The following is a 26,304-nucleotide window of genomic DNA, read 5'->3' on the forward strand; positions in this document are numbered from 1 at the left end:
CCAATCCAAATCCAATCCAAATCCAATCCAAATCCAATCCAAATCCAATCCAAATCCAATCCAATCCAAATCCAATCCAAATCCAATCCAAATCCAAATCCAATCCAAATTCAATCCAAATCCAATCCAAATCCAATCCAAATCCAATCCAAATCCAATCCAATCCATATCCAATTGAAATCCAATCCAAATCCAATCCAAATACAATCCAAATCCAATCCAAATCAAATTTAAATCCAATCTATATCCAATCCAAATCCGATCCAAATCCAAGATTTTGAGGTACTTAACCGAATTGGCAAACTTATGCAATTTGATGCCACCAAGTAGATGAATTGCAAACAAAACTATCTTTAATTCAGCTTTTTTTTAAATTTTTTTTTCCACAACTTTTGAGATTACGAAAACTTTCCAAATCTCACCGACAAAGAGATATTTAACTCAACCTACTATCTTGAACAACAGCTCCGTCAATCAGATAAATTTAAGACTTAACAAATATTCATCTCATTAATTTTGGTTTTCTCAACGACTCTGTAGAAGACAACTTTCCAAATCTCACAGATGTCAAAATATTCAACCGAACTGCCAATGTAACTGTCAATCTAACGCACTGCATAGCGGATGAGTTCCAAACATAACTGATAACTGATTTCAGAATGATTTTTTTTATTATTTTTATTATCAATATTGCTTATTTTGCTCATTGAAACACAATCTATTTTTTGCTTTTTTCACTATTCTGTCAAAAATCTCTCTCGTCTATTGACACTCCTTATTTTTTTCATATGTGTGTAATTTTTTTATGACTTTTCTTAATTTTTTTTTTTTGCCATATTATTTTCTCGCGTTCTCTCTCTCTCGCTTTCTATTTGCCCTTAGCATATCATGGCTTATCTTTTTTTGCCGTTCTCTTTTCCAACTTAGGCTTAGGGGAGACTGGGTAGACTTGATCCTCTTTTCTGATTTCCGATGTATCACATCCAAATTTAAATAAACATACGCGATTTTCACACAGACTCTCTAAGAAATATAGTATTTAACTTTACTGATGTATGACAGTCCTTAAATTATTGTTGTTATTGATGTACAATCGATTTTTTAGAGTGCTGTCAAAACTCTACTTTTAAAATATTCGGGGGAAATTGATCCCTCTCCAAGAACTTGCTATGATTAAATTAAAAGGTGCCCTCAGATTTTTTAAATATTTTTCCTTCAAAATACGCGCAATTTTCGAATTGCTGTGCGTATACATGAACGATTTTTGTAATTGAATTCGACAGCACATACAATTTCAAAATTTGGGGAGACTTGATCCCCTTTCTATGATATCTACGCAATAAATATTTTTTCCTGCCAACCCTTTATCAAATCTGTCAAATCTACAAAAAATTAGAAGCCTGAGAACAAATTTATATTTTTTTGAATTTTTCTCCAAATTTTTGTATGGGTGACTAATAGGGGATCAAATGTCCCCATATTGAGGCAATAACTTCAAATCCAAATATCCTAAAACTTTGATGGAATGTTGATATTTTCATCAGTACAAATCATAAGGCACGTTTATGGCTTTGTACTGTGAAAAAAGGAGGCATTTGGTCATTGTTATGAAAAGTTATTCAAATTTTGCGTGGCCAATAAAAAAATCTTTAGGAAGGTCAAAACATACAAACCGCCCTGCGGAACAAATAAGGTTGTCAATCCAAAAAATAACTCACCTCATAAAGGTCATTTGCCTAGAGGATCTATACTAAAAAATACGCTAGAACAAAACTACTTTAGTTCTCGATAAAACAGGGGGTGATCAAGTCTCCCCGGGGATCAAGTCTACCCACCTTCCCCTACCATTATTTTGTTTTGCCTTTTATATAGCATGGCTTACCATTATTTTTTGCCATTTTTTCAGACAGAGGCTTACCACTATTTTTTGCCATATCTCGTCTGGGTTTTACCTTCTTTTTTTACCATTCACCAATCATAGCTTATAATTTTTTTTGCCATATTTTCACGTCGGAGGCTTACCATATTTTTTTTTGCCTCATTCAGCTTTTCTTCTACTGCTGACCTTTCTTACCTTCAGCTTTGTAGCTTCTTCAGCTTTGTAGAGGAGAGAAAACAAATTTCTATGAGAATACGTACTTTTGTGAATTAAATTTCGTTTTTCACAACAAATCTAGACCAACATTTGAAAAGGGCGTAACAGCCAAAATTTATTCCTTCTGATTCTTTGTCCACATATATAGCTATATATGTAGACGAAGAATCAGAAGGAATAAATTTTGGCTGTTACGCCCTTTTCAAATGTTGGTCTAGAAATGTACGTGCCAAATGAAATCCAACAAGCCACATGCATTCTACAAGGCCTATTCTACAAAATTAAAACTTTATTCTAAAAGTGAGGAGCCGAAATTCAGCTTTGCAGAGGAGAGAAACCAAATTTCTATGAAAATACGTACTTTTGTGAATGAAATTTCGTTTTTCACAACAAATGTACGTGCCATGAAGTCCAACAACCCACATGCATTCTACAAGGCCCATTCTACAAAATTCAAACTTTATTCTAAAAATGAGGAGCCGAAATTCAGCTTTGTAGAGGAGAGAAAACAAATTTCTATGGAAAGACGTACTTTTGTGAATGAAATTCCGTTTTTCACAACAATTGAACGTGCCAAATGAAATCCAACAACCCACATGCATTCTACAAGACCCATTTCACCAAATTCAAACTTTATTCTAAAAGTGAGGAGCCGAAATTCCGCTTTGCAGAGGAGAGAAACCAAATGTCAAAGAAAATACGTACTTTTGTGAATGAAATTCCGTTTTTCACAACAAATGTACGTGCCAAATGAAATCCAATAACCCACATGCATTCTACAAGGCCCATTCTACAAAATTCAAACTTTATTCTAAAAGTGAGGAGCCGAAATTCAGCTTTGTAGAGGAAAGGAAACAAATTTCTATGAAAATTCGTACTTTTGTGAATTAAATTTCGGTTTTTACAACAAATGTACGTGCCATGAAGTCCAACAACCCACATTCATTCTACAAGGCCCATTCTACAAAATTCAAACTTTATTCTAAAAATGAGGAGCCGAAATTCAGCTTTGTAGAGGAGAGAAAACAAATTTCTATGGAAAGACGTACTTTTGTGAATGAAATTCCGTTTTTCACAACAATTGAACGTGCCAAATGAAATCCAACAACCCACATGCATTCTACAAGACCCATTTCACCAAATTCAAACTTTATTCTAAAAGTGAGGAGCCGAAATTCAGCTTTGCAAAGGAGAGAAACCAAATGTCAAAGAAAATACGTACTTTTGTGAATGAAATTCCGTTTTTCACAACAAATGTACGTGCCAAATGAAATCCAATAACCCACATGCATTCTACAAGGCCCATTCTACAAAATTCAAACTTTATTCTAAAAGTGAGGAGCCGAAATTCAACTTTGCATAGGAGAGATAATAAATTCCTATGAAAATACGTACTTTTGTGAATTCCGTTTTCCACAACAATTGAACGTGTCAAATAAGAATCAACAACTTGCTTAGATCTTGTACGATTTCTTCTATATAATTCAAACCTTTTTTTCAAAGTTATAAACCGAAAACCAGCTTTACAGAACAGAGAAACCAAATTCCCATAAGAATACGTATAGTTTTGTGAATTTAAACCCGTTTTTCTCAAAAACTGGACGTGTTACAAAAAATCTGAACACATGACTGAATTCAGCGAAGAAAAATCTTTCAAGTACACTAGGAATGGTTGAAGGGAGTAAAACACTGTTGACTAGTGTAATCAATAAGAGCGACCTTCGTAATAATACAAACATAGGGGTCGACCACACAGGTTAGTTAGTTATCCACGTAAGTTGAAGTGGTAGAACTACTTTCTCCTCGAATTATTGAGCCATTCTTCCTCCAATCCGCTTGACCAAAATGATTATTTGGTTACGTAAAAAAATTTAAAGAACGGCAACCTTAAAATTCGATTTAGTCATCTGTGACTTTAACTCTGACTAACCAAATCTAACCATTCTCAATGTGTACCTTGACTACTAAATCAAAACATCGAACCAAAATCCCCTCGCTGGGAAGCGAAAACATTCAGAAGAATTTCAGGTCCCGTTACATTCGTTGCCACGAATTTTGTATGCCAGTCCTATATGCTGTAATTAAGTAAACAGACGCGACGCGTGCGTATACGTCTGCATGTATCGCTGGTGGTAGTTCCATACGTTATTCGTGACAATGCAGTGCACCATGACCCATTTATCGTAGACAATCGAAGTTTCACCTACTCTTCGACAGATCAGAATCGACTTGGTTCGATCATAGTTGCCCCGCAGATACAATTATGCTTCGGTTTTGTTTAATCGCTGTGCAGAAAAATTGCGTCATAGCCTGGCTGGCAGTGGCAGATTGACGTTGCCCATGTCTCCCAGCGGGCGCACTGCTTGTGTGAGAGAACGAGCGGCTTCTCGCGGTCACCTCGGCGTACGATTAAAACAGGTTTCCTTTCCAATTTGAATTCGTACAATCTCCGGACATATACGACTTGCATACGTCGGCAGTTTCCAGCCACGTGCTTTTTATCAGCTTCAAGTCACATTCGACTGCGAGAAAAAAAAAGTTTACAGAGAGAGCTTATTCGGTCGCACGCAAATGCTCTTTGAATGCTTTGAATAGGTAAATGTTTGAGTAGCGTGTGTGCGATTGCCGGTTGTTATCCACGGTTGGGGAAATACCGGTTTACTACCACCGACTAGCGAGCAGCGTAGTTACTACACATCATTGACTAGCTATGACTATTTAATTTATATAGAAGAAACCCTTACACTAAGAATATTGAGGAAAAGACAACATTGATAGGCTTTGTTCAATCATTGATGAATTAATTGGTTTTAGTCAAAACACTCTGAACGGAGCCTGATAAAGCTTGCTCTACAAACATTCTTTTGCCAATAATAGAACAGAAACTAGTAAGCCGCATTATTCTCTAATGTTGGCTACAGCTTGTCACAGGTCAGTTAGTCTCAGTTAAACTCTATTTTTATCCATTCGGCTTTATTAATAAGAAAGAAATAATTAGCTGGGAAAGACATTCTCATGACGGTTTTTTTATTCAATTGGAATTTGTTTATCTTTTCTACCAATGAATAAGGGACAATTTTATTAACACTTTTTTGAAAGAAACTCCACAATAAATAAAAAAAGTTTATCGTTTAGTAGTGCTTTACGTAAGATAGGTGCTTTTCTTTTAAAATGAATAATCAGAAGGGTTGTGTAGAGGACACGACCGCCCGACGTAAACTACGTACAGTTTGGTGCATTAAGGCATTTAGTGCTATCATGCTTGAATATTATAAGATAATTCATTTGATTACTTATGTCACTGGTTTCGAACAAAACTTCTGGCGTAACTTAAAATATTAAAATTGTTTATTCCCCAATGGTGATGATGCCTTTCTCGATTTCATATCTGTTGGATTCGATGTAGTGTGGTTAATGCATCCCAAAGTTGATTGCTTACATTTTGATGATAACATGCTTAGAAGGGTTTCATATTTTTGTTAATAGTTTAACTTTGACTATTAAAAGTTACGATACAACTGGCACATTGGTAGAGAGTTTCCAAGTCGATTCTCTTCTCGATAAAAATCTCAAAAATCAATCGAAAGAGGAACGCGCTTTCAACGTTTAGAATCTTACATAATTTCGTGATGATCCGCAATTTTGAATTTTTCGTTTTACACCCTGTATCCGAGTATCTGAGACGTAGGTCACGTCAAAAAAAAAACTTGGCCTCTGAAAAGCCTTTAAATTAACCTAATTTAAAAAAATAGAAATTAAAAAAAATATTTGATTCATGTGTTCACGGATGCTTCATCCTGTAAAATATCTCAATATTTATAAAATTTTTGTTCCTTTTCCATAAAACATAACAAAATTGGAACATACACAGGACACTCGGAAAGTATATTGTTGGATTAGTGTGCGAAATATATCAGATCTCGTGAAATCGAAGAGATTCACGGATTTTTTCATACACCTAATTTAAACAAAATCGTTCTAAATTGACAAAAACCAAAACTGATCAATACATCTAGCTCTAATGATGCATTTAAGAAAATGTATTTCGACAATAATTTTTGAGCCCCCGGTGCGATCTGGCCAATTTTCCAAGGTTCGTTTTTGAGTGATCCTACAGTAAAGACGCTCAGTTCATGAAAGAGACAACACATATGGGGGACTTCGACAAGCTTTTGAGCATACTGAAATAACACTGAATTCTTTTTTTTACACGATTGATGTGTGTGTGTGCAAAAAAAATCGTGTATTTTCGAGAAATCGTGTAAAAAAACGCGTATTTTTGAAAAATCGTTTAAAAGTAAAATGCATATTTGTTGGAAGCTACAAAAAAATATGCACGAGATCCTATGCTTATTATGTTGCTACATGTGATCTACTGCTCCGGTTATCCAAGAATTTAATGGAATAAAGCGTTCTTAGTTATCCGAGAAGTCCCTGAACTAAGGCCTTGAGCTCTACCGGCGTAGCCAAAGTTCATTTGAGCTGTTCGAAATATAGTACATGCCCTTTGTTAAACATTTGATATAATATGTTCACAACAGATGTTCTTAGTCATCCGAGAATTCCATGATGTAAGGCCTTAGGGTCTACACGCGTAACCAAAGATCATTCGGCTCGTTTTGAACACAGACCCCATTCGATTTTGGCAACACGATCGGAACATTTATGTTGCCAAAATCGAATGGTTTTATCATGATATTTCAACATTTCTTCACTTTTTGTGATGCTAGAGACACTATGAGTCTTTTTTACGCGAGTTTTGAAATCTAAAGATTAAACTTAAAAAAACAAAAAACAAAATTTCGTCGGTTTCGGGGTGTAATCAATTTGTTTTACGAAAATTTCGTTATTTAGGCGTTTATCCTTAAAAAAATAACAAAAATTTGTGTTGCCAAAATCGAATGGGGTCTGTATGTTACATGTCCTCTTGTGGAGCATATAATAGAATGTGTTCACATCAGATGTTCTTAGTCGTCTGAGAAATTCCTGAAGCAAGGTCTTAAGCTCCACCGGCGTAACCAAAGATCTTCATTATTGCTTCTCTATTGAATATTTATAGATATATAATAGAGTAATATTTGACCGAGGGCCACAAGGCCGAACATGAGTAATTCTCGCTGAAACCGGGCCACTATTTGCACGAGGTTCTTAAAAATGCCTAAATTTATATTCTTTCGAAAGCTTTCGGCAACTATATTAAGGATCCGAGTTAAATTCTTCAGAAAGATGAACCCCTCGTTAGTTATACACGAAATCATTTTAATGGACCCCTCGATTTTTGTCAATTCTTGACTCACCAAAACTATCATAACTCCAGCATTTCTCAACCGATCGTAAAGATCAGCATACCATTAGAAAGAGGAAGAGTGTATCCTAAATTTGCGATAATAAAAATAGGAGCAGCCATATTGAATTTGACCGCCATCTTGGATTTCTTTTTAAAAACTATTTTTACGCCAAGTTTGCAACCACCGATTTTAAATATTAATACATCGATGGAAAGCTTAGCTTATATTGTGCATTGTGTCCAAAAATCTCAGGTGTATGTTTTGTCTATCAAAAGTTATGTACGATTTACCAAATTATGTTTTGAAGGGCCATCTGAACAACAAACATTATTTTTATGGTTATTATGGTACTACGACGTCAGTTCCTTGCTTTCATACACTATTCTAAGCCAAATATGTTTCAAAAATGAAAAGCATATCTACAACAGTATTTTATTTGAAGGGCTCAAAAGTTTTAAGCATAACGGAGCCGTTTTCAAGTTATTGTATTAAACAATTCAAGAATTTTGGTATTGATAAATAATACATAACTTTTGATAGAAAAAACATACACCTGAGATTTTTGGACACAATACACAATATAAGCTAAGATTTCTATCGATGTATTAATATTCAAAATTGGTGGTTGCAAACCTGGCGTAAAAATAGTTTTTAAAAAGAAATCCAAGATGGCGTCCAAATTCAATATGGCTGATTCTATTTTAACTATTGCAAATTGAGGATACACTCTTCCTCTTTCCAACGATATGCTGATCTCTACGATCGGTTGAGAAATGCTGGAGTTATGATAGTTTTGGTGAGTCAAGAATTGACAAAAATCGAGGGGTCCATTAAAATGATTTCGTGTATAACTAACGAGGGGTTCATCTTTCTGAAGAATTTAACTCGGATCCTCAATATACTCGCCGAAAGCCTTCGAAAGAATATAAATTTAGGCATTTTTAAGAACCTCGTGTAAATAGTGGCCCGGTTTCAGCGAGAATTACTCACGTGTCGTTTGACATAAGCCCATCTAGGCTAAAATTATTTCGTCGAAAATGTCATTTGGTCGTTCCTTTGGCTTAAAAAAATCGGTTGGTCGAATAGCTCAGTTTGTCAAAAATGCCATATAGTCGAAATAGTCGTTTGGCAAAAAATGTCGTTTAGCAGAAAGGACATTCTAGGGCCAAATGGCTCTTTCTGCCAAACGATTATTGCTACCAAACAGCGTTTTCGTCCAAATCATCTATTCGATCAAACGACCTTTTCGGCCAAAAGGCAAACAACTTTTTGTGGCAAATGCCCCTTTTGGCTGTATGTAATTTTTGCCAAATGAAATGTTCGATCGAACCATTTTCAGTCTAATAACCGTTTGGAATTGGTCGTTTGGCCAAAAAAGTTGTTTGGCCAAATAAGTCATTGCTGAAATGGTCTTTTAGCCGAAAAGATCATTTGCCCGAAATGGTCGATTGGCAGAAAGGCCATGTGACCAAACGGGTGAACATTTTTGACCATATGCCAATGGAATGTATGACAAAAATTTGACGGTCGAATTTCACAAACGGGTAGTGCTCAAAAGTTCTATATCCTCGAAAAAGGTCCCTAATGCAAAATTTCTACACAATCGCCCTTCGTTATGGGAAAATATTCAAATCAAGTTTTTTTATGCCAGGTGCATGAAACATCAAGGTCTGCTGGTGTAAAACCGAAAAAACATATTTTGAAAAAAAATGACCTTTTGAGACAAACGAAATTTTTGGGGCTCGATTTTTTTATGTTAAATATCTTAGAAATGCATGAAATGTCGAGATCTGGTGTTATCCCAATTTTTTTTTTATTTAATTTGATATTTTAGGACTTTTAGGACTGACTAGGCAATCAAAAAAATAGATTTCAAAGGTCCCAAGAAGATTTGAAATTGATTTTTTTCTGGTTGACACCAGATCTCGACGTTTCATACATTACCAAAAAGTTACTTTTTTCCAATTTTTTTTAGATGGCATCAGATCTGGCATAAAAAAATCTATTTGAAATTTTCCCGTAACTCCCTCCTCCCCTTAGGAAATTTTTCGTGTTTCAAAACAGTCAAACTTTGACCGCTTTGGTCAAACACTCAACTAATTCCGATTTAGCTGACATTTTGCATTACATTAGGGACCTTTTTCGAGTAGATGGAACTTTTGAGCACTACCCGTTTTTGAAATTCGAAAAGTTGATTTTCATTGGCACCCTAAATATACAGACATCATCGTAGTTCGTCGAACTGAGTCGATTTGCATAACACTGTCGACCGAATGGCCTCCTAATTGAGTTCGTTTTTGAAGTGAACGTGAAATATAGAAATGTTTGCAACATTTTTGTGATATTAAATTTTTAGGCTTTGTTGTTTTATTTGATTCTTTTTACTGTTTGAATTTTAAATGAAAACTAAACCTTACATAATACAGAATGGTTGTACTAACTCTAGTATAACTATAGAATCTCTATGTGTTTTAATTTTATTGTGAGGTAAAATTCAATATTAGTATTTATTTCAACCAATATTTTCAAGCCACAAATTCAGAGCTTATTATAACCCAAACCACCGTCAGCATTGCTTTCTAGTTTATTTACATACTTCACTTCATCCAACTGTACTCCCCTTTATAACTTCATTTCTACTTTATCTTATTCACTTTCGTCGATCGGTCAACCGAAAACCGATTTTTTCGTTATTTCGTAACGCTTGCATTCAACCGTGGCCTTTCGTAAGTTTTACTTTCGAATTTCGGTGTTTCTTCTTCGGTATCAACCGCAATGTTGTAAAGGAGTAGCTGTCTTTTTTCGCAATGATTAAACAATTTCAGATATAGATCTAGGGTGTCGTGGCCTATTATGGTTACGGCTATTTATTGCAATAGAAGTGTATATGCTCTCTAATATTATGTTTGTTTAACCCTTGTTCTACTGCAAACCATTTAGTTGCGCTTATTTACTGATAATTTATTGATATCGCAATATAAATAAAATATATTAGTAAAGAGATTTTAAAGCAAAATGGTTAAGGCTGTTATTTAAAAAAAAAATAATTCGCTGTTAAAATTTAAATGCTTTATTTAGAAAGGTTTACTGGAGCTTTAATTCTTCTGGATATGTATTATAACATTCCGAAAGAACTATATTCTTACTTTCGGTTAAATTGCTTGTTTTACCCTATACTACCGTGAATCGCATATTTGTCCCATATTAATAGGAAATCCAGCAAAGATGGGACAGATATGCCATTCACGGATACTTGTCTCAAATTGGATCACTTTCTTACCGATATAAATATAAAGAAGTAGGTATACACACATGCTTCTCACGTATCTCATAGGTGAAAGAAAGGGGAAACCTTTGAAGCGTTGTCGATGGCGTCAGTTGACGAAAATCCTATACCGCCGTCATGGCCCATGAAACAATCAAAATCCTGTAATTGAGTTATGCAATTCCTGGCATGACGTTAACTTTCATCGCATCATAATAATCGAGTTTTCTCCACATTCTCCTTTCTTCCATTATAGCCGGCGGAGTGGCCCTCGAACTCGTCGGAGGATTTTATGGATCTGTTCCAGATGGACACGAACTTGCTGTTCAGCGAAGGTTCTGTCGGCGCGACCGACGACATAGCGTCCAGTTTGATCAATAACCTGCAGAATGGTTTCAACTACGAAGATCTATGTGGACCGTTGAACGGGGACGGTTCGGCGATAGGGCCGATTGGCCATCAAGCCATGTCACCGTCTTCGTCGCTCAGCTCGGATCAGGAATTCCATGGTTTTCCGAATAGCAACAGCAGCGGCAGCAGCAGCAACGGCTTCGAGGATGAGTTCATCAGTGGATCGCCTCATGAAATGACCGGCATTGTTAAACCTGGCGTCAAGGTCGAAGTCGATGAGGCCATGAATGAATTCAGCGCCTTCGAACGGAATGCAGAGCAGCAGGTTCGTTCGTCGGCCTCGTCCGATAGTGGACTCTCGAGTGATAATTTGGATTTGTAAGTATTTTTTATATGATACTGAATTAATTTATCAAAAACATCCATCTCATAATTGAAGTGAAACGCGTTAGAATTAAATTTGATACATCATAATGTAATTGTTCTTGCGTTCGGTCTTGTATTGTTTCTCGCGCCCTTTATTTTCTCAGATACGACAGGCTTTTTTAGTTCTACAAACCTTGAGAGCAGCTTAATTAACGGAGGAATTAGTCTCGTGTAGTTTCCTAGCATAAACCAGAATTTTTCATTTAGCGAAATTTATCTTCAATTCGTTGTCCTTCAAAGCTAGCGACATTGTCCGAATGTTCTCGAAAGAAAAATTTTACAGCAGGATTGCCACTTGAATATCTTCTCTCAAATATTGCCTTGCCAGGTGTCAAGAATTAAGAACAGCTCCTCCAGCTTGTAAATGTGTGCTTCAATATCTTCACTTTATGAAAGCTTTTTATCACAGGATGATTGATACTCTAGATTCTAGAACATATTATTGTCTTCAGAACTCTGGTGTTGTCATTTCTGCCGATTCCAGTTTCCTTTTCAGTTGTGGCATCTCGAAAAAGCGGAGGTTAGCGTTTCTCCACCAGTAAAGTAATCGTCGCTTGAGCCTTCCGGTCCCCTGTTGCCCATCCATCGTGGTTGGAGCTAAATCAACGATGAACTTCCACAAGTTTCACGTACCAATAACATTATTGCCCCGAATGATCACTGAGAGTAGTCCTCGTTCGGGAGTTTTTCAACACCGACTTTCGACTTCATTTCGCCTCGTATTTCTATCAAGATTGACTTTTATGGCTAAACCATTGGGTCCACAATAGGGTGTCCCAAAATTGGACAAAGTCTGGGATTTTGGGGGCTCAACCTTCAAATGAGAGCTTAGGGTAAAACAAAAGAAAAATTGTTCTACGACAACTCTGGGAAATGACGTTTAGGGGTGGCCCCGACGCGTTTTATGAAAAAAGTGCATTTTTTATAGGTAACATCGAAAATACCGGTATATCGGAAAGAAATTCGATGAAACCCATCCATTTTATATTTTTTAAATTTAACTTAGGGTCTATACTTTATGGTATAACTTTGATACCGCATGTTTTAGGTCTATATATTTTTCACTGATGCTTTAAATGCCCAAAAATGATGAATTTTTCTTAATATTTTTTTATTAATGCATCCAAAACGGGTATCCATCATAATGCTTTCGAAACTAGATATACATAGATCCAGCCGGATTAACTTCACATGATCGTGCTGGTTAAAAAATCAAGTTGGTCAGAAAACAATTAATTTCCATGTTATCGTGAAACATTGCACAGCTCACCAAACCATGAAACGATAGCTGAACCTACCTATGGGTAGTTTTGAAACCATATTCATCAATGTATTTGAGCACTCACCCAGACTAACTGAAAAATTTGTAGTCACTCATGTTACTGCTGGTCCATCGTTGGGTTTCCATTATAACACTCAAATAAGTATTAAAATCAATTTTATGCAACTCATATGAATACTATATTGGTTATTAAAGCGCTCATTTGGTTGGTATGGAAAAGTAGGCGTTTTTTTACTTAAACATGATCCAGGTATTATGATCCGAAATTTCAAAAAGTCTTTTTCCAAGCTGCAGTAAATCGTGAATAACTTTTAAACGGATAGAGATAGAAGGTTGCTATTTTTAGCAAAATATTCGTTATAAAATTCCCCATCTTGTATATCTAGTTTCGAAAGCATCATGATGGATACCCGTTTTGGATGCATTAATAAAAAAATATTAAGAAAAATTCATCATTTTTGGGCATTTAAAGCATCAGTGAAAAATAAATAGAGCTAAAATATGCGGTACCAAAGTTTTACCATAAAGTATAGACCCTAAGTTAAATGTAAAAAATATAAAATGGATGGGTTTCATCGAATTTCTTTCCGATATACCGGTATTTTCGATGTTACCTATAAAAAATGCACTTTTTTCATAGAACGCGTCGGGGCCACCCCTAAACGTCATTTCCCAGAGTTGTCGTAGAACAATTTTTCTTTTGTTATACCTTAAGCTTTCATTTGAAGGTTGAGCCCCCAAAATCCCAGACTTGGTCCAATTTTGGGACACCCTAGTCCACAATCTCTTAGAGTTAAGGGAAAATGCGTGTAGCTAGGTTAATGGTCTACAATTTTCTTCTTCATTGGTAGTACATCCTCCATTGGGACATTACCGCCTCTCAGCTAAGTGTTCATTAAGCACTTAAGCACCACAGTTATTAACTGCGAGGTTTCTTAGCCAAGTTACCATTTTGCATTTGTATATCATGAGGCTAAACATGATGATACTTTTATGCCCAGGAAAGTCGAGAAAATTTCCAACCCGAAAATTTCTTAGACCGGACCGAGAATCGGAATCAGCCACCCTCAGCATGATCTTGCTTTGTAGCCGCGCATCTTACCGCACGGCTAAGGAATGGTCTACAATGGACTTAACCACGAGCGTCTTCTTTTTCCACGATCCTTCTTCTTTTCGCTCGAAAAAATGACATCCGCTGCGGGCGATGAACATTTGAGTGAATTCGGAGCTTTTAGTTCACCGGATGTTCACGTTGATGTTCATTTTTTGTAAACTTTGCCCTCAGATGAGGTTTTCTTCTTACTGAAAATCGACGCGTGACGTCATCGTGGTCCATGGATTGAATATTGTTTGTCTGACATTATACAAATAGACTACTATGATTGAATATTTTATTGCAAGCTAACTATGATGCATATCTACAACAGAAATGATATTCCATTAATCGATTTTCGGAGAATTGTCGTGCATTTTATGCCTTCGGTGCATTTTATGCCTTCCAATATTTAATTTGAAAAAATAGTCAAAAAAAAGCCTTTACGTATACTTTGTATACGAGAAAGGCAAAAATAACGGTTCTTTTGATAAGTGAAATAATCACATATTATTATTGTGTTTCTGGCGCATTTTATTTGGTACAGGTATTGCCTGATTTTCTCAAAATTGCAAAATTACCGCCGCGCTTTTTGCACCCCGTTTACTTGATTCTTATGGGTGAATAGCATTGCGGTGTATCGTTTGGCGCGGCCGTACCTTTCGACAGTCATTCGCCGCGTGAAGTTTTGTGCAAGTACCCATTTGGGAACATTACAAACGCCGCGCAGTGTATCATATCCAGAAAATCTGACAATATTTGCTGTATGCAATATCCGCGCGTTTCTTGACTTTGTATCTGGTGGCAGCACTGAAGGTTTGTATGATATGCTGCACGCTTGTATGTCTTGTATGTTTTCGCTGTTTGGCGGGCTGGGTAGAAGATGATGATGATGGCTTTAAAATGTGTACATTCAGCTGCGAATGCATTTGTCGGAGCACACTGCTACATATCACAAAACGCAATCTAGGTCAGAGCGAAATAACAATATTAATAGCAACGATTCACTGGTTGATGGATTATTTTTTGTACTGCTATTAGGCAGGAACAAATATTATATTCTCCTGTCCCCGTTCCCCTTAAAATTTCGTGGCCAAATTCAATTATTTGGGGGGGGGGATTTCAAACTATGGCCGAAAAAAGGATTAAATTATCAACTTTCCCAGAAAATTCTTCAAAGAAACTAATGAGTTTGATGTTTTTTTTTCTTTCAGTTTTTATTTTATCATTATTATCGAAAGAAAAATGTGACAAAAGAAGAAATATCATTTGTTCCGGCCATGAGAATAAATTGATCTTTCCCGTCCAAAATTTTATCTCTTTTTTAGTGTTTCATTCTATTGTTTAAAGTTTTTAAGGACAACTTTAGCAAAGAACTCAATATTTAGGTATTATTTTTCATTTATTTAGTGTACATCTAAACAGATAACACTGAATCAACAATACACGGTTCGAGGCTGCATCTCTCCATCCTCAAATGCCCCCAAGTCGTTTTGTACCTGGTCAGTCCACCTCGCTAGCTGCGCTTGACGCCGTCTCGTACCTGCCAGATCGGAAGCGAAAACCATCTTTGCAGGGATGCTGTCCAGCATTCTTGTAACATGCCCTGCCCATCGTACGCTTCCGGCTTTAGCTAATATCTGGATACTAGGTTCGTCGTATAGCTGGGCGAGCTCGTGGTCCATTATTCGCCGCCATACGCCGTCTTTTTGCACACCGCCAAAGATGGTCCTAAGCACCAGTCTCTCGAATACTCCAAGTGCGTGAATCTTTTTTGACCGCAGTTTCTTCTGGAGCTCGTAGTAGCCCCGACTTCCACAGATGATGCGTATTTCTCGACTAACATTGTTATCAGCCGTTTACAAGGATCCAAGGTAGACGAATTCCTCGACCACCTCAAAGGTATCCCATCTATCGTAACACTGCTTCCCAGGCGAGCCCTGTCGTGCTCGGTTCCACCCACAAGCATGTACTTTGTCTTCGATGCATTCACCACCAGTCCAACTTTTGTTTCTTCACGTTTCAGGCGGGTGTACAGTTCTGTCACCTTTGGAAATGTTCGGCCGACAATGTCCATGTCATCCGCGAAACAAATAAATTGACTGGATCTGTTGAAAATCGTTCCCCGGCTGTTACACCCGGCACTCCGCATGACACCTTCTAGCGCAATGTTGAACAACAGGCACGAAAGTCCATCGCCTTGTCTTAGTCCCCGGCGCGATTCGAACGAACTGAAGTAGTCATCTCCTCCACAGCCTTGACTTTCACTGCCTGTGCCCTCAGTGCCATTTAAATATTCCTCGCAGTGCTGCTTCCACCTTTCGATCACCACACGTTCGTCTGTCAAGATACTTCCATCTTTATCCCTGCACATTTCGACTCGCGACACGATGCCTTTGCGGGATGCGTTGAGCTTCTAATAGAACTTGCGTGATTCTTGAGAACGACATAGCTGTTCCATCTCTGCACACTCCGCTTCTTCCAGACGGCGGGCAGCAGGGACATCAGGGACAGCATGATGTCCAAGGGCTTGACGACCCCTCCCCAGCTGTCTGCGAGTCAGGGAGAACTGCCTAGGGCGTGGTGGGATTTAGCAGTGGGCTCTGCTAAAATCCCTCCCAAAAAACCACAAGTGCCCGTAAGCGGACTCTATCAAAGCGACTGTGTGCCGCTTCAAAAGCACAAGCCCAGGGAGGGAGTGCCAACTGGCATGTGGAGTGTCCCTACTTCGGTAGGGTAGTGCGTGAGCTGCTTCGGCAGGGAGTGTGTGATCTGTTTGTGCTGAGGCAGGAGTGTCATAGCGAGTCGCCGCCGCTATGGCAGCCTCGAAGCGCAGCAGAAGTCTGAGTATGGACTGCACATGCTAAGGTAAGAGTGTCGTAGCGTTGCTACCGCTATCGACACCTCGAGGCATGGCAGTGGAGTGTTAGAATAAGTTGTGGAGTGTACCTACTTCGGTAGGGTAGCGCGTGAGCTGCTTCGGCAGGGAGTGAGTGATCTGGTTGTGCTGAGGCAGGAGTGTCATAGCGTGTCTCCGCCGCTATTGTCACCTCGAAGCGCAGCAGAAGTCTGAGTATGGACTGCACATGCTGAGGCAGGAGTCGAGGGACCTATCGACACCTCGAGGCATGGCAGCGGAGTGTTAGAGTGAGCACCCGAAAAAGGGTCACATGGAGCGAATGGTCTTTGGAGAAGCTGCTTCGGCGGCAGGGTAGCAGTGGGTTGTACCCACACACCTACAGTTGTGCACATGTGGTGCATGGGGAGTGTCCCTGCTTCGGCAGGGTAGCGTGTGGTCTGCTTCGGCAGTGGTGTGATTGATCTGCTCGTGCTGAGGCAGGAGTGTCGTAGCGTAATATCTGTAGGCCCAGGCAGTTACCGCTATTGACACCTCGAGGCATGGCAGCGGAGCGCCCGGGAGAGCATCCAAGTAAGACTCAAATGGAGTGAATGGGGTGCGAGCACCCAAGTCAGTCTCGCGTGGGACGAGTGCCTGTGTGAGCGATAATGAGTGAGTACGCTTAGTACTGCCGTCCCCCCAGAAGTAGTACTGCGAGGTAGTTCCTGGGGGAAACGATGGTGGAGCCCAAGGGAGTTTAGTCGGTATTACCGGTATGGTCGAGTCCGACACTCCAGTACACTTCCGTGTGGTAGTTTGGCAACTACAATGCACGTGTACTGGGTTAGTGTGTAAATGCATTCTCCCTTGTAAAAAAAAAAAAAAAAAAAAAAAGACGGCGTTTCTTCTCCTGAAAAAGGCGAGTCTGCTGTCATGTTATTGGAGGCAGCTAAATCAATTAGTCGTAAGTCGTTTTCGTTCGTCAGCCGGTGGGCGTTGAACTTCCCAATAGTCGCCTCCTCTTGGCCAAATTGAGCGTTCAAATCTCCTATAATAATTTTGACGTCGTGGCTTGAGTAGCTGTCGTACTCACGTTCCAGCCGTGCGTAGAATGCGTCCTTATCATCATCAGTGCTTCCGGAGTGTGGGCTATGGACGTGGATTATGCTGACGTTGGACCGGCCTTTAATCCTCAACCTGCACATTCTCTCATTGATCGGCCACCACCCGATTACACGCTTTGATTATCGCCCACCACTATGAAAGCTGTTCCCGGCTCGTGTGTGTTGTCGTAGCTCTGGTAGAGCTGATTACCTCTAAACTTTCGCACCATTGATCCCTTCCAACAAAACCCCTGCAGTACTACGATGCTAAATCCACGGTCCTTGAGCACATGTGCGAGTATGCGTGTGCTCCCGATGAAGCTGAGAGATTTGCAGTTCCTTGAACCGAGTTTCCAATCGCTAGTCCTTTTCGTCGCAATGGTCTTCGCGGATTGTTCCGGTCCGTACTCTCTTGTTGATTATTGGTTGCCTAAATTTTTTATTAAGGCAGTTCTGCAAGGCCTGAGACCAACCCCCTAAATTTTTGAAGGACCTTTCCTCCTTATTTCCGGTGGACCATGGTGCACAGTTTCACTTAGAGTCCATCGTTGGTACTCGGATGATGATCAACTGCTTCTAACATAGAGAACAGACGCTCAGTAAGATTTTGGGTATCGCGTCCGCGCCAAAAAATAATGGGAACTTTGGGAAAATTGATCATCGTTCGATTCCGATACATACATATATAAAGTGCGAAATATTGCTAAAGTAGGATTAGATATATGAATACTGGGTATTGATTGATATCCCACCGTTATTAGCTAGTTATAGAAAATTTTCTCGCAAGGGCAGCTGTTTTATAATGAGTAATACCGTTTACTTAATGGAATAGTGTGGGTTCAGCCTAATCTTTTTTTCGCAATCTTCTAAAATGAATTTCTGTCTGTTCATCCGACACTTACAGACTCGGAAACTACTGAACCGATTGACGTAAAAATGTGTATGCAAGTGTTTTGTTGGCCGGGGAAGGTTCTTATAATGATTCTAGACCCGTCCCACCACTGGAAGGGGAGCTTCCATACAAATAAAACACAAATTTTTACAACTCGAGAACTAATCAAGCAAATAGAACCAAATGGTGGTAATGGTTTAACCTCACCTCAATCACTTTCTAGCCTACCGAAGAACGACAAACAGCAAATGAAATCGTTAAGGATTTTCCGAAAACCTCAAAAACTTAGAAATACATGAGCATGAGCATGAGATGATCGTACAATTATTCGTAGTTGCTGCTCCGTGATTGACCAGAACTAGCGGAATTGCACAGGGCACCAACAAATGGGACTTAGGATTAGCTCTCCATCTTCAATGTGCACGTTCCGAAAGCTCAACTTTTAATGGGTCAACAACGGCGCCGGCCACGTCCTTACGATCATCGAGGGAAGGGAAGGAATGTTATTGTAACCGTTGTTTTAGAGACCGACCAATCGTCTGCATCTCTACGGTTGTTACGGGAAGGAGTATTGTAAGTAGGGAGAGGAAGTGTCATTACTTAGATCAGGATTCACCTTGGTAAGTGATGTAATCCAAGTAACTATCATGTTAATGTTGACGCGAGAACAAAGTAAATATCAGTTACGACGTATTTTGTTCTGTCATTGTTCACCCAACGTAAGGGCAGACAATCAATCGCTCCGGTAGAGCTATTGCTAATTTATCTTTTAACTGTCCGCGATAATCAGTAAGCGTGTCAAAAACTTTTAGAAATACACATTACATACAAAACTGTATAATATATCGAATGATAATTTCACTCAACTCTGCAAATGCAAATAGAAATTTCTTTATATGAAATTTCTTTATATGATTTATATGATTGCAGAACATGATTCAGATATATCTGGCAGCACTGGATATGTTTGCTGTAAACTTCAGAGTTCATTTACAAATTACATAATGCTAAAAATCACAATGTTCAACTCCCACCACCTACTCCAAAAAACATTTTTTGATAGAAGGCCCGGAGATCCATAGTGTTATATACCGATCGACTCAGTTCGACGAATCGAGGTGATGTCTATATGTGCGTATGTATGTGTACACATTTTGTAGACACACTTTTTGGAACTTAGCATTGCCCAATTTACTCGCAACAAGTTGCATTCGACGGGGAATGCAGTTCCATTGTTTGCTATTGAAAATTGGCCCGATCGGGCATTGCATTTCGGAATTATTGAAAAATCATTGTTTCAAATCAAATTTCTAAACCGAAAAATGGGTGTGGGTTTTTGCCTTTCTCGTACAACTAAGTTGTACCGAAAGGCTATCATTTCACTCCAAAATCGAACTTTTGATAGAAGTCCCGGAGACCCATAGTGTTATATATCATTCGACTCAGCTCGATTAGCTGAACAAATGTCTGTCTGTCCGTGTGTGCGTGTGTGTGTGTGTATGTGTGTGCGTGTGTGTGTGCACAAAATGCCATAAAAAACATTAGCCAAATTTTCACATAGAAACTCTTAACCGATTTTCTTGCAACAAGTTGCATCCGACAGAGACTAAAACGCTGTTGATCACTATCACTAATTGCAAATTGCAAAAAATAGATAATATTAAAATAGTGATGAGACATAGTCACATAGAACAATAATGTGTTATGAAAAATGCCTTGCATTTATGAATATTTTATCCGTGGCTTCCCATTAAGAGTTTCATCGTACTATAAAGATGCTCGTGTTGCACGCATTTAGGCGTAGTATGCTCTTCGTTAAGTTTTATAGTACTATGAAATTGTCCGAAAGTCAAAATTCGAACATAGGAAATTCGAGAAACTTTTGGCAGCGCCATCTGTCGTCTACTAGTGTAAATTTTCTATCATAACATTAGACGGTGTAACTGTTTTGCCTTTCTTGTACATCATCGAGGTGTAAGCGTAAAGGCTACATTTATTACCTTTTGCGCGAGAAAGGCGCCATCACCGCTAGGTGGATTAATCTGGGTTTTTTGTATAGAAGGGTTCCAAAATTCCCTTCCACCCCCTAATGCGTTATGTAATTTGTGAATGGTTTTATGATTGTCTGTATGTATACTAGAGTGGGGCGCAGTTGTATTGAAAAATGCAAACTTCGTCCAATTAAGTGAGATCAAGGTTTTTCTGAATCGTTTTGGGACCCCTATCAACTGTGCAAAATATGGGCTCGATTGGTTGCGACCTCGCATGCCGCATTGCGTTTTAAATTTATATGGAGATTAGTATGGAAAAACGTACTTTTTTACATTTTTTCTACTAGTGGCTTCAATTTATCATTAATCACGTGACTCAATACGTTAGCATATAGTCTTGAAGATGCCGAAAGACTTTGCCGAAGAAGGTACGTAGCTGGAAGGTCTACAAAAAATGTTATTACGTTTCGAAAATTGATTGTTAAAACCATATGCAGGAAATCAATGTTTCTGCCAGCACTACCGGAGGACCTATGAATATCGAAGGGCAAAACCCATCTTCCTTCTTGTCGGATTTTTTTTTCTTTGTGAAATGATTCCGGATAGCTCCCATTAGCTCCAAAGCCCTATAAGATCAATTATTTTGAAATAATACTCAATTAAATTATTGGTCTACGTAGTTTGGCAGTGCTGGCAGAATAAACGATTTTTTGCATATGGTTCGAACACTCAATCTTAGAAGCGTTATAACTTTTTTCGTGGACGTTCCAGCAACGTGCCTTCTTCAGCAAAGTTTTTCGGCATCCTTTGGGTTATACTTTAACGCAATGTGCCACTTGGTTTACGATGAACTGAATCCTCTAGTAGTAGAAATGCAAAAATATACGTTCTCCCATACTAATTTTCATACAAACTTCAAACGCGATGCGGAAAGCGAGGAAGCAACCAATCGGTCCCAAATTCTGCACAGTTATTCAGGACCTAGAATGGCTTCGAAAAACCATTGATTTGAAAAAATGACCATGACGCCCCACTCTAATGTATACACTCTCGATATGTAGCATACCGTGAGAGACGTTTTTCGGAAGCTTTTGCGATAATTATCTGATTACAGGCTATACCCCATGATGAATTTCTTTGAAAAAGCCGCAATTGCACCGGTTCTGATGATGCATTTCAACTTGTTTTACACAACTGTGCGGCCCCCCTGATTCGGTTCGAATCAGTTTTTTTTTCAACTTGTATTTATCATACAAGTGTGATAGACTTGTTTTCATGGCTTGTTATGATTCGAAGAAGTTTTTACCTCTCTGTTATCTTTGTACGTTATCTATTGAGAGCGATTTCTGCAAACCCTGGTTATTGCACAAAATCGTCACGCATCCTATACATATAAGAAAAATTACAACATTTTTTAAAAATCTATTGAATTTATCCAATCTCATCATTATTCTCAATGTTCCATTTCTCCTCTATAGTGACCCAACCGTGGATTATGAAGCACTTAGCCCAGCGATCTCATCACCGGGACCTTCGATAAGCGAACGAGGTGGTCTTAACTCTCCTCCTCGCTATGTGAAACAACCGATCCAGCAATCCATTCAGAAGCAACAGATTGTAGTCCAACAACCGATTCAACAGCACACCCTTACTGTTCCAGTTAATACGCCGCCACCGCTATCACCTGCCACATCGACGGTCACGAAGAATGGCAAAGTCTACCAAACAGTCAAAACCGTAGTTACCAGCAGCGGTCAGCAGAATAGAAAGAACCCCACAAAGGTTATCGTTGAGAAGGTTACGCCGGAATACGAGACCGGTGCCAGCATGGTTATCAATAAGGATCAATTGCAAACAACTCAACTGGCTAACGGAAAAGAAGTTAAAATTTACCGCGTTGCTTCACTCAAGAACGGTCAAACGGTCAACGTTGCTTCTGGGGCCAATGCCAACAAGAAAGTTACCCTGCAACTCAAGAATGGAGCATCAAATACGGTTGCTGCTAAAACAGGAGGAACCGTTTTCCTGAACAACAAAAACGTGGTTGTAACATCTTCACCCAATGGTCAAACAGGTGTACGCAAGATCATTCGTGTTCAACAGCAGCAACAGCAAAATGGACGCTCAATCTTGGTCCCAGTTTCGATTCAAGATTTGCGCACCATAAAAATAGTGAACTCGGCTAACCTTAAGCCTAAATCCGCTAATATTAAACTGGCCGCAGCTAATTTGTTGCAACAATCAAAGCAGGGTTTAATCCAGAAGAATGTAGTTCTTCCCAAGGAACAGCTGATGATGGACGATAGTGATACAGCACATACTTCTGACAACGAAAGTTTCATTTTCGAGGACATTATGCAGCAGAGCAACTCTGTCATTGCCCAAGTAGAGCGGCAACAGAAGCAACAACAGCACCAAATATCAAGCGATTCGGACGCCGACATGGACCAGGACGATGATTTAGACGTCGACGATGATAGCCTAACCGGCGGATCGAAACAGAACGGTTCCGGAGGTTATCAGAAGCTGATCTTGACGACGGAAGAGAAACGTTTGTTGACCAAGGAAGGTATCAGCCTGCCAACGAGTTATCCACTGACGAAACATGAGGAGCGAGAGCTGAAGCGAATTCGACGAAAGATTCGCAACAAGATCTCCGCCCAGGATTCGCGCAAACGGAAGAAGGAATATGTTGATGGATTGGAGGAACGGTGAGTAAATTTAGCTAAATGCTGAATAGTATAAAAAATATATGATACTTTAAGTAATATTCGTTAGAAAATCATACCCCAGAAAACCATTCCTCAGAAAACAACTCCCCATAATGTACCATTTCTTAGAATATACCATTCCCCAGAATGCACCATATTTTAGAATATACTTCTTCTTGGTCTTCAATGGCTCTACATATCAACTGGAACTTGGCCTGCCTTCCAACAGGATTCTATTAGCATTTCCTCAGTTTTTAATTGAAAGCTTTTTCTATGCCCGCCATTGCATCAGTATGTATCTTGTGTGTACAATGGATACAATAGCCCATTTATGAATACTAAATCATCAAATTGCGTCTATAAAAGGTAGCTAATTGTTTCCTTATTGTATCTTCTTCACAGAGTAAAACAGTGCACAGAAGACAACCAAACACTCCTGAAGCGCATCAAGATCCTACAGAGCCAAAATCACGATCTCATGAGCCAGATGAAGAAGATCCAGTCGCTTTTAACCAAGGGCACCGGCAAAACTACCCAACCCGCCACATGCTTGATGGTACTGCTGCTCAGTATGGCTTTAGTGGCCGTGCCGAACCTCAAGCTGGGTGGTTCCCATCAGCAGCAGAACATTCAGGATTCGATCGAGATGGCGGAACTATTGCAGGAAGCTGCCAGCGAGAAAATGGAGGTCCCAGCCCACGCGCAAAATCGGCGCTCGCTTCTGTTCGATACCAAGGAACAGCTCGGCGATGCATTGGTCGATGAAGAAATGAACTTCGATGAGATCATGGCTTTCAATGTGAACTCTCTGATTGCTAGCGAGCACGACTATTCCTCGGAAGAGGAGCCCAGGGCTAAGCGGTCAAAGGCCCAATCCCTGATTGAGTATGACGTGGACGACGAAATCTGGAACGGCAGCAGCAAAATACGCATCAAAACGGAACTGAATGAACCTGTGAATGGAGTATTCGATCAGAAGGCAAAATTGTTCCAAGAAGTATTCGAGAAAAAGCTGAATGAACAGAGCTCTGGATTCAACATAAAACCAGAACAGCCGAGCGAAGTGATCATCGACCGTGAACTGCTGGATGGATTATCTAAGCAAGGTTCGGCATCGATATACGACAGTTTGAATCTTGACAACCTTAAGAACGGTGGTGGAATCGAACTGCAACTAACGAACGGTGGCATTTCGGCAACGGCCGGAAGTGTTGAAGAGATAGCTAGGAAGCTGAATGCTTCACAACAAATTCAACAGCAGAATAATAAGAGGAAACTTCTACTTTAAACTGATGATAAGCTGCTTGCATCTTATCCTAACATATTTTTAATTGGGCTGTTATTTCTATGTGTACATAAGTTCTATTTAGTTAAGAATATATTATATACTATTGAAGTTTAGATAGTTCTAGACTGTATTTCTACACACTGTGTAGCTCAATTGTGAACTAGCATTTGTGTTAAGTGTATTGAGACAAGGATATCTTACATTACACATTTAGTATTGAAACGTACTGGTATAAGTTTTGAAATTTTTCTCCTGTTTTCAAATTAGATAGATTCTCTATTTAATCCTCCTTGTTGCTTGTTTAAGACTTTATATTATGTTTAGGTCAAATTTGATTATTGTGCAATTTAATTTTGTTTTCCTTATTCTATTCACTATTACATAAGTATACCTAGTTGCTTAAAAATGATAACTTCTTTCCATTGAAAACTTGTTTAATATTACTTATGTTTATGTAAATCATAAGACATTTAACAGAAAATTAAACAGACAGAAACATTTCTTCGCATTAAGAAGTATGTAAGCATTTTTTTATCAACATCTCTAATATGATAAAAAAATATTTTTGCGTATTCTTCAGCAGCCTGTTCAGACTACGAGCCATAACATATGATATGGTGTAGCACGCGGTAGCACTGTTATAGCTTCATGTCAAACTTCACACATCTAGTTTTCACTGGGAAACGTTTATCTCGCGCTTAGGATAATAAGGGCGTAACTGTATTGGTCGATTTCTCTTCATTGAATTAAAAGTTACAAACTATGATTGTTGCCTCTGGTGCAAGTTGCAACTATCCTTTATCGCTCCAAACCATAAAATCTAAGGTCATCTGTTGAAATTAGCTGCATTGATAAGAAGAAAACATCGATGAAGTGAATCAATCAATGCCAATACACCCCTATCATCCTAAGCGCGAGATATGACGTTTTATATCAACATACACTGTACCAAATGATAAAGCTGGTAATCCGAATGGGTTATAATTATGTCGGTGGAAAGATTTGGAGCTACTTCTAAAGCATGTAGATTTCATATTTTCTCTACTACCTACCTGTGAGAAAATTGAACATAGCTAAGCACTACCTGTGGCACTACCATCAATTTATCAGAAAGGCCAACTGCAAATTAGGCAACTTTGAATGCTAGCTGTATACCAATGTTTGTCAGCAAAATACAAATATCCTGTGGTTAAGTAACCCACAACAATAAACGAATTGAATGTTGTTAACACTTAACCAGGTTCAAATTAAGCTCCAACGCGGTCTATGTGCAGGACAGGAATAATTTAAACACGCCGTCAAGGAATAGATGTAAATGTTATTGTACACCACACACTACCGTATAATATATATTGTTGTATATAAACAACAGCAGATCGTACTGATATACTTTGCTTTAACAGTATCCGAAAGCTTGAAAGCATGCGGTACCACTGCATTGTTAGGAGGGCTTTCTATAACTAATTATGCTCAAACTTGGCCTAAACATTCTTTGCATATCAAAGAATCTTCTTCTTCTTTTTATTGGCATTACATCCCCACACTGGGACAGAGCCGCCTCGCAGCTTAGCGTTCCTTAAGCACTTCCACAGTTATTAACTGCGAGGTTTCTAAGCCAGGTTACCATTTTTGCATTCGTACCTATATCATGAAGCTAACACTATGATACTTTTATGCCCA

The 26,304-nt window shown here is 38.9% G+C and overlaps 1 protein-coding gene across 3 annotated transcripts in view; it reads left to right on the forward strand.

The window, feature by feature from the left end:
* The window catches only part of LOC134224697 (probable basic-leucine zipper transcription factor J), a 70,340-nt gene extending 44,342 nt beyond the window's left edge, over positions 1-25,998 (forward strand). For all 3 annotated transcript variants that reach the window (XM_062704220.1, XM_062704221.1, XM_062704219.1), the window contains exons 2-4: positions 10,905-11,377; positions 22,104-23,336; positions 23,739-25,998. In XM_062704220.1, the coding sequence (XP_062560204.1) occupies positions 10,905-11,377; positions 22,104-23,336; positions 23,739-24,624 (2,592 nt within the window). In that variant the 3' untranslated portion in view covers positions 24,625-25,998. The remainder of the gene's footprint in view (positions 1-10,904; positions 11,378-22,103; positions 23,337-23,738) is intronic.
* Positions 25,999-26,304: the final 306 nt, after the last annotated feature.

Source organism: Armigeres subalbatus, chromosome 3 (genome assembly GCF_024139115.2).
Source record: "Armigeres subalbatus isolate Guangzhou_Male chromosome 3, GZ_Asu_2, whole genome shotgun sequence".
In the NCBI taxonomy this organism is placed as follows: domain Eukaryota; kingdom Metazoa; phylum Arthropoda; class Insecta; order Diptera; family Culicidae; genus Armigeres; species Armigeres subalbatus.